At 38.3% G+C, this 12110-nt stretch overlaps 1 protein-coding gene across 1 annotated transcript in view; it reads left to right on the top strand.

The window, feature by feature from the left end:
* The first annotated feature begins 1499 nt into the window (after positions 1 to 1499).
* The window catches only part of eys (eyes shut homolog), a 136457-nt gene continuing 125846 nt past the window's right edge, over positions 1500 to 12110 (top strand). Inside the window, exons 1-6 of the mRNA XM_070915969.1 lie at positions 1500 to 2244; positions 2860 to 2976; positions 7215 to 7405; positions 8255 to 8382; positions 10145 to 10259; positions 11834 to 11993. Of these exons, the coding sequence (XP_070772070.1) occupies positions 1500 to 2244; positions 2860 to 2976; positions 7215 to 7405; positions 8255 to 8382; positions 10145 to 10259; positions 11834 to 11993 (1456 nt within the window). The remainder of the gene's footprint in view (positions 2245 to 2859; positions 2977 to 7214; positions 7406 to 8254; positions 8383 to 10144; positions 10260 to 11833; positions 11994 to 12110) is intronic.

Below are 12110 nucleotides of genomic sequence, written 5' to 3'. Positions count from 1 at the left end.
ACTTATTATTTTGTGATATATATTAACTTGTCAGTTTTATGTTCTTAGTCTGTAACTCATCATTATCGCCCTCTATCTTGGCTAGGACATTGAGATAGATGTTGGTTTAAATCTAAAGAAGACTTTCCAGGTTGAACCCGTAATTGTAACTGTAAAGTTATTCATTTTGCAACAAGCTGTGAACACAACACTGATATGCCCGTATAAAGTTGATATGGTGAAAGTGTTAGCAAATGGTTGCTTATTTACAAATCCAGCAGACATGCAGCAATATTAGTATTCATTTCGTGTTGTGTGTCTGCTCACCTGTAAGTGAAATATTCACCTTCCTTTTACCCTTGTTTATGGTCTCCACCCACTCCTGTCGCTCTTTTGCTGCTAAATGCTACACTATGTACACCAGCTAGTCGCTAACTTTGTCAGTGTGCCTTGGGGAGACCCGACAGATCGCTGTGACCCAAGAGGGTCCAACTGCGAACCTCACATCTGGGGATCCCCAGGTATGCAAGGCAATGGGAAGAGAGAAGGGGAGAGTCTTCCCTTTGGGTTGGGCAGCGATAAGGGGATCATTTTCTTTATGGGTTCATCACTACGAGAAACATTAGACATAGTCATTTGAGTCATTGTTAATATAAAAATACTGTTAAAAGCAGCTTTAAGTTAAATAAAAAATAGATAAATAAATAAACAAAGTGCTATTTATTCTTCCACTGCTGCTATGAGTATCCTACTTTGAATTGAATTTATGTTCCTCAGAAATCAGGTGACAGCTTTCTGATTTGTTCAGTGAAACACAATAGTCAACCTCATCTCATGTAAATGAGATCCTCTGGGTGCCCACACAGCCCTCACGACAATGCAATCTCATTCACTTTATCGCTCCCCCTTCTATTGATATTGGTGTTCCATATTCAGCGTTTTATTACTTATCACCATGCAGTTAGTTATATCAGCCCTCGTGAGCTGATCAAGGAGCAGAGTTTTACTCTTGCAGGGAGGCTTCTCTACTTTGTTGTTTTATCTCGTGCACACGTATGAAGAGGGCCTGAGGGAAAAAGACAATGCTGTCTGCTTCAACTCATCTCACTGCATGACACTGAGGTATCAGGCACCGGCAGGGGAGAGAGAATATTTTATCTGACATTGTCACTCTCTGTAGAAACCTCCGGGAGGCCGAGGCTGCTGTGACACACTTGGTGGTCAGCAGCGCTGCATGATTATGACAGCCCTGCTAGACTTGCTGAAGCCACAAGTCTATGTGTTACAATGAAGCAAGTGTTTGTGATAGCAGTGTGGTCTCTGTGTCTGTTTTTGTAGATATCAACTTCCTTTTGCAAATCATTAATCACCATTTTTGTTTTCCTCAGGTCATTACTATTCATGTGGACTTGGAACAGCATCTCATGAAGTACAACACAACGCTTTTGCCTCAGCCATTCTCCAGATGACACAAAGTGGGTTTAAAAGTATCAGATTGATTTGTATTAAATAGTAAGAACATGGGGGCATCACTGTTTCACTTGATTGCAGTCTTTGTGGCTGTCCACTTGATCCACTGCCAAACAGTTTGCAAACGACAAGCTTCACTTGAATGGCACCTTAAACAACACACAATCGAAATGAATTGGACTCTCCTAGGACACATCTGTAGGAGCGTTTCTGAGTGTTGGGATTCTCAGAGGGGAGATGAGTCAACTGGGCAACCCTTCAACTTCCCACAGATATGCCCACTTCAGCTGCAACACGGAGACAAACTGCTGATGTCTGCTGATGAAACACTGAAGTCATATGGCATCAGACTCCTCAATGTGTCAAAGGACAGCTTTGAAAGCTGTTCCACAAGTGGACAGATAAAAGATCAGTTTCTTTTCCCGCACAATATAAATGAAAGTGAGCAAGTTGAGGCCAAGTGGCTTGTCCCGGGTCATCATTACTTCATCGCTCTGCATGAGGGAGACATGCAGCTGTGCAAGCTCGGCTTAAGGCTCAACGTGTCTGTTAAAACGCAACTTTGCCAGGGTTCTCCTCTGCTTCGACTTTGTTCGGGGAGCGGTGTTTGTCAAACAGGCCTCTGGGAAGGTGCATACCACTGTCGATGTCACCACCACTACTCTGGGAGGTTTTGTGAAAAGTCTGATGCTTGTTTGGATAACCCTTGTGAAAACAAAGGAGTCTGTTTGAGCAATGGATCGACAGATCCAAACCACAGAACATATAAATGTCTGTGTCCTCCACATTTTACAGGTAAGGACGAAACCCACTGATCCCGTTTGTTGAACTCTCTTAACTTATTTGAATTGGAGCTCGATCAAAAACATAACAGAAATTCAGTACACTTCATTGATTTTTACCTCTGTTGTACAATGAAATCGCTTTAAGTCAAATGGGATTTGATGTACTGAGTTACGCATGAAATAACTTCTTCCCCCCAGAGAAACCCATCATGTTTGTGTATTTTGTGTAGTCTGATTGATGCATTTGACAGAATTTTACTCTCAGATTAGTTGGCAGTAACTGAAAGAATATAAAAGTAACTTAAAATGTAATGCAAGCTGCCTCCTCAATTATATATTTATGGAACACATCAAATCATTGTTTTTCAGCTCACTCGTATGTAATGCAAACAGAATTAATATTAAAACAGCTTGCATTCTAAATGACTTCTTTCTTAATCTCTTTGCTGCCAACAAGTTCTCTCTGAAGCAGTATTATCTACAGCACTGGTTTCATTTTATTTTTTTTCTATCAGAAATTCAAATAAATAGCATTCACTATAGCTCTGCTCCATAATACTTCATAATCCAGGCATATCTTTTTTTTCTATCTCTGTGTGTTTGACTGACTTGCCATTTGTTTCAGGGGTTAACTGCTCTGAAGTCCTTGGGAAAGAAAACTGTGACAGAATTTGTGAAAATGGGACATGTGTTCAAGTGTCGCCTGCCACCTTCAAATGCATCTGTGACACAGGATTCTCTGGTAAGCAGCTCTTATTCAGCTGGTTGTTGGTATAATATAGCTGAATCGTCTGTCACTATGACAATGGAAACATAATCTTTGAATGTAATTGTACAGTTTTGATCCCTGACAGGTGAGTCAAAGACGACCAATCAGTTTTTCATGATGCTGTCCAACCAAAGGCAATGGGAAAGATTGTGCTGCATCCCAGTTCCACATGCACAACCATGTAATTTACCTCGAAGGGGCAACTATCTTTGGAAAAGGTCAAAGCTGAAAACTACAAAAGCCATATCTCTTTTAAAGATCAGTATTTCCTCGTGGGCTTTAAACCTCGTCCTGCTTGCTGTTATTTGTCATCATAATATATGAAGCGGCCACTTCAAATCAAACGCCTCGTGTTACGACGAGTGACTTGCCGTTGTAAAAAGCCAGGGCTAAACTGCTGGCTAACTGAGCATGTCCCAGTTGATAAAACAAAGGTTTACAGCAATCGATCAAAATGTAATTTATTGTGTATTGTTTCTGCTGAGCATATTAAATCAGAACGTTGATACTGCTCAACTTCTGTGGGATGGCATGGCTAAAACACAACATTCATATATTTTTCCATTATTATTTTTTAATGTTTCATTATTTAATGTACCCTGGTCTAAGAAGATGGAGCAGATCCAAAAATCTCATTGACGGTAGTGTTCAATATTAGATTTCTAAATTCTGTATAAATCACTGTGTGTCGTGCTCGTGGTTTTGGTGGTCTGTTCATCATATAATACCCACTTTAGCCGATGCTAAAGTATGCTAATACCTCTCCTCATGAATCATTTACAAAAGAGAATCAGACACAATTGTAATGTACTTTTCATTGGCAGTTAAATTGTGTTCCTTGCCATGTGATTTAGACAAGTTACTGGAGGCTCATGTATGAGCATTGGGTGGCACTCGTGATCTGGTGAGCTTGTTTCTGAGACATTACTGCTTCACCCATGATTTAGGTAATGAGTCTCATTTGCTCCAGTAAAGTAGAGTTAGGTTAATGGATATCACACACAAATGGGTTACAGGACCTGGATACTTCTCGGGTTTGCCCTGGATATCACTGTCTGCTGTAAACACAAGCCTGCAATGAACTTTCTGAAATAAAAACTCCAGGTGGCTCTTCACATTGATTCATTGTTGTGTTTGGAGCACAATTTGTCCTGGCAGCATTCTTGAAGTGTCACAGCTTTGCCTTTCGAGTCCAGCCCACGCTTTCAGCTTATTATTTTGGAGAAGTGGTTTCAAGGTTACTTCCAGTACTGTCTGGCTTCCGTTTTTTTTTTTTTATGAGCAGATTAAGTCTATCCAGTCGGAGAAGAAAGTACAGAGCAGGGAGTGGAGGGTAGTATTAGACGTTTCAAAGAACAACTCATAACTTGTTTAACATTTAAAAGAGAAGATTACAAGATAAGAACAATAACGCTTTGCCTTCATCTGTTGTTTTTGTTGATTATCAAGGAAACATTAAATTAGCAGATTGTATGTCCAAATAATCTCATATGAACTTTGAAATTATTTTTCATAATTCTCTGAAATGTTTCATTTATTCCTTGGAGTGTTACACCCCGTTGTCCTTTGGATTTCATCTTCCATGTCCCTAAAACATACATGGATGTCAAATAATTTAATTAGCTTTAGCACTGTTTTATTAATAAAATGCAAGGACTTTTAAGAGGAGCTATTAATGATGACCTAACACACAACTGAAAAACAGAAAACGCCATTATCTTGTCCAATGAATAACTGATAGAACAAGACATTTGGCAAAACCAAACAAAACAGGTGGCATTGCCAAAATGTCCACACTTTTTTTAAATGGATAATTCATATGATTCACATCAGAAACAAATTGGTGAGTTACATGCACCCTTTGCCTTTGTAGCTTTTATCTAATTTGCTTTAATTGCTGCTGCTCTCTCAAATAAGCAGACTCTGCTGGGTGCTTCCGCATAGTCATGGTGTCCTGCTGTCCCATCAGCTTCTTGGGAGTTCTGTGGAGCTTGTGCTTCCTCTACCTCCCTGCAGTTGCCTCATTAATCAACTGGAAGTTAGTGGCTGCTCCAGCACTGGCTGCCCTCATAGGCCAAAGTCTATGCGCACAGAATAATGAGCCAAACTCAAGGGACGTTTCAAATGAGATTTTCTTTTGATTTGACTCTCCTCTGCACTACCTCTAGGGTGTTTGTTGCAAGGTATTACCATCTTTATAGGGCCATTGCCATTTTGTATAAGGTGTTAATTGTTTTTACAATCTTCTTGGTAGTAATATTAATTGTTTAAAGTTTAATTTGGACTATATATACAGTCATTACCCTTGTTAAACAATTTAATTAGATACTGACACGATGTTGTTTCGTTATGTATGTTAGATTGCTGCAGTTCATAATCACTGCAATAATAAGGTTGCTTGAGATGAACAGATCTGTGGTAGACGTAAACGCCAGCACAAATACAAATAATAAAAAAAGGAATAGTTATATTATACCATGCATAACCCAAAGTAAAATTATCACATATTATGAAATCCTCTCTTGAGGGCAGAGAGTGCTACAGCAGTTATCTATTCCATAAACACTGTATACGTGACAGATGGAAGTGTTCCTAAAATGTATATTAGTCTGTATTGGTGCAACTTTTAGTGGACCAGTTATGAAAACTCAATATCTGGTGGGAAATGAGTTGAGGAAAAAGCAAGCCCTGAAGTTGTACACAGTAAGATTGATGCCCACAGAGGAGGCTACGAGGAGCCTCTGGGACATGAGCACTTGTATCAGCAGGGGGATTAAAGAAAATATGCAAAGAAAGAGTCACTGGAAAGATAAATGTGTCGGCACCTTGTGAAGAACACAAAAATGAAAACCCTCACCGGGGAATAACATCAAATTTTATTCACCTTGAACCTCCAGTGAATTCAGTCTAATTTTATCCTTTGCATACAATGTCACTACAACGTTACCCTGCCTCTGGTTAAGCTGCTGGTGGTGGTGGTGGAAGCATTGTGGTACTGCAGTATTTAGAAAACTACTGGCTACAGCTTAGTTCAGAATTACTTTATCTCGTAAAATGAACCGGGCTGCAGCACTGGCTACTTTGTTCACAGTTCAGTGAAAATCCTCCATGAAAATCATATACACATCTTTATGATGACTTTCCTGTTACTTACTTCCTGTACTTGGTACAGAGGTATGAACTTATTTTGTACTTAGTGTACATACGGGATTGAAACATCACACTTTCCAAGTTGGAAACTCTTATTGTCTGTCCGTGCGAACTGACTCCTTAATTCAGGCCTTATTTTAAATGATCAACACCAAGCCGTTGTTTTAAGAATTAAGAAAATTAATGAATATTGGTGTTTGGTAGTGTTTGGTGTCGGTCACCTGTCTTTTCAGACTATGATGGAGGATGAGAAAGTTCAGTTCTTGTGTGGACCTTTATTGTTATTGAACATGGCCATGAACATACATTACATGTATACATATATGTATGTATTTCTCATTCGATTTTCGCTCATTGATGTAAACATTATATCTGTGTGCTAGATAACATTGTGTTTGAAAAGAGGGTATCACGGTTCTACTCTACATCAGTATCATCAATCAGAGGCCAACATACAATTCTGACAGCAGTGATGCTATGTACACTTAGTCTTGCCTTTAGTTTAATTGTGAGGATAATATCTATGCTACAAATAATGCTCTTGTACAAATCAATGAAGAACTGAAGGTCATATGTAGATCTTGTTTTGACTCTTTTTGACAGATGTGAGACAACTCTGAGAACAGATAAAACACACAGCGTTGAGACTTGAATTTGATCACTCAGACAAGTATCTGATCTTGTGCAGGCTCATTTAGAAGCCAGTCAAGTTTTCTTTTGGATCTTACTGTTATCTCAAGAGCTGATTATTTCAGACAAATAAAGATCAGCACAGTCGGAGAAGAAAAAAGAGCATTTTAAGATCTTAAATTAGGATTGGGCTGAGACAAGAGGAAGGCTTATTTCTCAGGCGCTGAATTTAAGAAAATGGTCAAAATCTCATATTGATGTTAAATTGAGCTCAGATATGGAGACGTAGGCTGGACAAAGAAGAGATCTTATTTTGAATGTTCCTGTCCTCTGGGTGACAGGCTTTCACACATTGTAGTTTCTAGACATAAATACATAATTCCCACAGTCTGAATAAGAGTGCAGTAATTTTTGCGTTGTGTATTTTCCAGGCCCACCTTGTGAGAAGAGGAAAGCCCCCTGTGATCCAAATCCGTGCAGAAATGGTGGCGTTTGTGAGGAGAGTAAAGAAGGATTTGTTTGTCGTTGTCCAGAAAGATTCGGGGGCCTCTACTGCGACACCCAAGTTGACTTCGATTGCATGTCATACGCATGTCAGGAGGAACAAAATTGCAGGGTGCGTGTGAGGACTTAATTTCCCTTATTTCTTTATTTTTTATATCAGTGGGACATAAACAAGAAATGGCACATGAAAATTAATATAGTGTCTTGAAACAAGATCAAATGGCTTCATTCTGAAGGCTCCAACAGCAATTAATATTTCCTCCTGAAGATGAGCTAGGGGAAAGAGTGTTTGCTTCCTCTAGCATTTTGATTGAATGACCCAGTGCATACTTAAGTGCCAGTTTGAAATGGCGCTCATCAAAAGCTTTTTGTAGTTGTGTGCCTGCTGCAATTTCCAAGTTTCACTGGAAATGCTATTGTGGTCATACATTTTGCAAAGGCAGTAGTGTTTCCAATGTTCTTGAGGATACACCAGAGAAAATACAGTAATGATCTAATTGTCTTTCCCTGACCTTTGTTTTGTTCATTACAGTTTACCAAGTGCACTACACATTTTCACAGCCCACCTAAGAATACCAGAGTAGAGCAGACTAAAAGGGACATTTATCAAAATAAAGCCTGATATTGCTGCAGCTTGACACAGATATTTTTCTCGAAGCTTAATGTGAAATTCAAATCTCTTTAACTTTGGATTACAAGACCATTAGCAATTATTAGCCTCTCATGAGATCTAAAACTCATAATAAAACATATATAAAACCTGTTATTTACTTGATTAGATTATATATAATTGTAAAGATCAGTAAGAAATAATGTGAGTCAATCAAGGCGCAATTTTATCATAAGAGTGAATCGCTCTATTATTGATTAATGTTCCAACAGTTAGTGATCTTATGTGCCTTTGTGTAATCTAACCCTGTTTTCCCAAGCGGAGAGGTGACCTGGTTTGTTTTGCCTCTGTACACAGGCCTCTGAATGTGTCTGTGCAGATGGTAATGTGGTCCCAGCATGCAGGAGGCAGCAGAACCTGTGCAGCCCATCACCATGTCTCAACAATGCCACCTGCGTGTCCAGGGGAAATGATTATGTCTGCAGGTGAAACACATACAGGGATCTAATAGAGGCCACTCTCATAGTCCCCTTTCTAGATGATTGGAATGTCTTGTGAATGCGTCCCCCACTGAGAGGGAATAAAAATGGGTCTTTTATTCTTTTTCCACCTTTGAATGTGATTAGGATTTACATTTTACTTAAAAGCTCTTGGACTAATACATACCTATCTGGCAGAACTCAAGCCTCAGTGTTGGCTGATGAAGTTCTATATTTTTCTTCTTGTCGTCAAATCCCATGTAAAGACCAAAACCAACAATGAGTTGATCCTACTTACAGGTATTGACTGTGTATTCAAAGCCTGCTGTAACTTATTCCTCTGGGCGATAGACCTCCATTATCATCCAAAAACTATTAAAAACAAACAAACAAAAAAACATTCTTAAAAAACATCAATGAGACACAATGTTTCCGCTGGAAGACTTGTTACTGTGAACATGGGAACTGTTTGTTATATAGAGTCCTGCATATACTGTCCTGGAGATGTAAACACTGACTTGCACACTAAATGTGTATTCATCCACAGCTGAAAATAGTCTCCAACAAAAATACACTATTTACTCTTAAGTAACCTACAGTGCCCAGCTGTTTTAGGAAATGATGTGGCTTTTAAAAAAAAACAAAAAACGATGTACTTTTTAAAAACACTAATATTTCTAATAGGAACTCATTGGGGCTTGGGGCAAAGTGTAAAGCAGGGTTGGGAAGTCGGAAAGTTATGAGATACACATTAGTTTAGGTCTTTTCATGGTTTTTTTTTAAACATAAAAAGTGTTTTATACCACCTTCATCTTTTAAATAAAAGAACATTTGTCAACTCTTATTCAAATTGTGTTGAAAAAAATAGTTTTCAACAAAGCAATCTTAGAACAGTTTGCCTCGCAAAGCTTCTCGGAGGATATAGGCTTCTGCTAGATCACAGTCTGATGCTCTCTTGATACTTATCATCACACTCAAACCTGTTTTTAACAGGCTGCTTGTGCTTATAGTGCTAGTCTTTTTCCATATCTAAACCTGTAGTTTAGATATGAAGTCGTACCCTTGAAAAATGACTGTATAATATATTTTTAACCAACCACCCTTTCTAACAGACAAGATAGAAATGTTTTTTGGTGACTCACTATTGGGATTTATGTGAATATGTTTTCAGGTCTACTGCATTGATGAGAAAGAGTTCATGCTTATAAGGCTCTACTTTTGAGGTCTCCACTCCATCCTCCATCTTATTTCTTTTAAATCCAGTTATTATACCAGATCGCAAGACTGATTCGTTTTAAGTACTCAACACATAAATTCTCATTTTGACTCCATATTATGAATGTGAACATTTTCAAATCATATTTTTGGTAATGTTGCCTCAGCTCAATGTGATGGCTTTTTAATTGATAATGGATAAACAGCATGTTGCTGATTCTTACCTGAAACCTTGGAGACAATTTTGTTTTTCTCAGACAGCAGAATCAGTGAAATAAGAAGTGTGATTTTTACGGTTCTAGGAAAGTAGGAGCTGTGATTTATAATGGACCCTAATTTGTGCTGATATGCTAACTCCACCCATTTGGCAATCCAGGTCATAAAAATTGGAAGAATAATTTGCACACACTATCTCACACACGTCTGTATCTCAAACATGTCATGTAGAAAACAAAATTATAACCATGTATCTTGTAAAAAGAAAAAATATGGCTTGTTAGTGCTCAAGGCTCAGAGTGAATTGATTTTGATGACACTGACCTCCTCTTAACAGATGTCTGAGAGGGTTTTCCGGGAAGAATTGTGAAGAAATAATTGACTACTGCAGGCTGCTCAATATCAACTGCCTAAATGAGGGATTGTGCTTGAGGATAATTGGCGGACATCAGGTAAATAATTCGATGTTTCAGTCTTAATGAAATACTCATGCTGCACCTTCATTACAGTGCGAACAGAAAGTGATCATTGCATTAGAAGAGCAATGATACATACATCTTTTGCTTCAGTAGTGAGGCTTTTTACAATTGCTAAACTTTTTATGATTTGACTTCAAGAAAATGAGAGTAGCCCATCCTTTACTGTTGCATTTGATTGTATGCAATGCAAGAATTAGCCAGTTTGAGTATGAAATATTGTGTATGACGCTGGTATATGGTAAACAACAGCATCCTTTTTCACTTTCTGGATTAGATGTCAATCAGAATTCCTGTTGTGTGATTTCTGAGTGTAATATATTTACATTTCAACATGTAATAGTTTTCAAAAACAAAATAATGTGATTTTCTTTTAATGATGGACTGATCCATAAGTTGGATTGATTTTACTACCTTCTATATTGCCCTCTTACTGGCAGCTACAACATGTTCTTATTTGTCTTTGAATATATAAAATCTTAAGCATTCAAGTGCAAATAGACAGATATGATCTATTCAACGCATCTGGTTTTTAACATAAAATAGGCTACTGCATGTCACAGCATGAAAGGCATTTCCATCTTTGGTCTCCAAAGCTTTATGCATAAGAAAATCATTAATTGAAATAAAAAACATAGAGAATAACAGAAACGTCACTGGTAGAAGATGTCTACAGACAGCAGTAATCCAATTCCAACCCATTAATCATTGTGAGTATGTGGACGCAGTGCTCAGGCAGACATGTTCTGGTCTAATTTGCCTCTCTATTGCTCAGTCTCCTCAAACGTCTGTATTTTTTACAACACCTGAGACTGTTCTGTAATGCCCCATAGCTCCTAATTATTCTCCATCAGTCTTGTTCCATTAGGCCACTGAGAGTGTTCTTAATCTAAAATCCACTTTTAGATGCTTGGTATTGGTGGGGGTCAGACATAATCACAAATTTTTGCTCATTGCAAATGGCCATTTCTGTGTTTTATGTTTTTATTTGTATTTATATTTGCAATGTAGTTTTCCTTTGAGTATGAAAAGCCATTGAGTAGTTCATTAAAGGTAGCCTGCTCAATTCATATAGATGCTCTTAACAGACAGAATAAAACAAGAGGTCACATAAAACTGACCAGTCCTTTTGAAAAAGAATTTGACAGTTTTGCTTTGGCTCTGTACTCCAGCACATTGGATTTGTAATGAAAAAATGACTGAGGTTAAAGTGCTGTTTCAGCTTAAAAGGGTCGGTTCACCTAAAGTAACGAAAAAACCTAAAGGTTTTCTCACTTACAGTCCCTGTAGTGGTATCTAGCCATGCAGATAGGTTTGAATTTATGTTACCTTGTTTCTCAATGTCGGTCTCTGAGATTTTTGCCTTCACTGCAATATCATTTCATGTGTGGTGATCTCAGCATTTAGTGTGCTGGGGTAGTGCAAAAACAAAGAAAAACATATCATTGCTCTAATACATACTCCTCTGTGTCATCATTCTTTATCAGTACTGAGTGATAAGTTCATGTACTGTACCCTGATGCTGTAAATGTTGTACTGTTTGTCTGCAGTGTGTTTGTGCCCCAGGATGGATTGGAGAGTTTTGTCAATATGTAGGCAATGCCTGTCTGATAAAACCAAACATCTGTTTGAATGGAGCCACATGCATTACAACAAGTCAGCCATCATCTCCCCCACGGTACACCTGCAAATGTTCCCTCGGCTTCACAGGTGAGATAACTTTGCTTTATTATCTGTTTTTGCCCCTTTCCATCTGTCTGTCCGTCTGTCAGTTATCTCAAAATATGGATCGATTTGTACAAACCCTTGTGGGAAGGTTGGTCATGG

This window comes from Enoplosus armatus, chromosome 12, assembly GCF_043641665.1.
Source record: "Enoplosus armatus isolate fEnoArm2 chromosome 12, fEnoArm2.hap1, whole genome shotgun sequence".
In the NCBI taxonomy this organism is placed as follows: Eukaryota; Metazoa; Chordata; class Actinopteri; order Centrarchiformes; family Enoplosidae; genus Enoplosus; species Enoplosus armatus.
The sequence above is the reverse complement of the archived record's forward strand: the minus strand, read 5'-3'. Positions and strand labels throughout refer to the sequence as shown.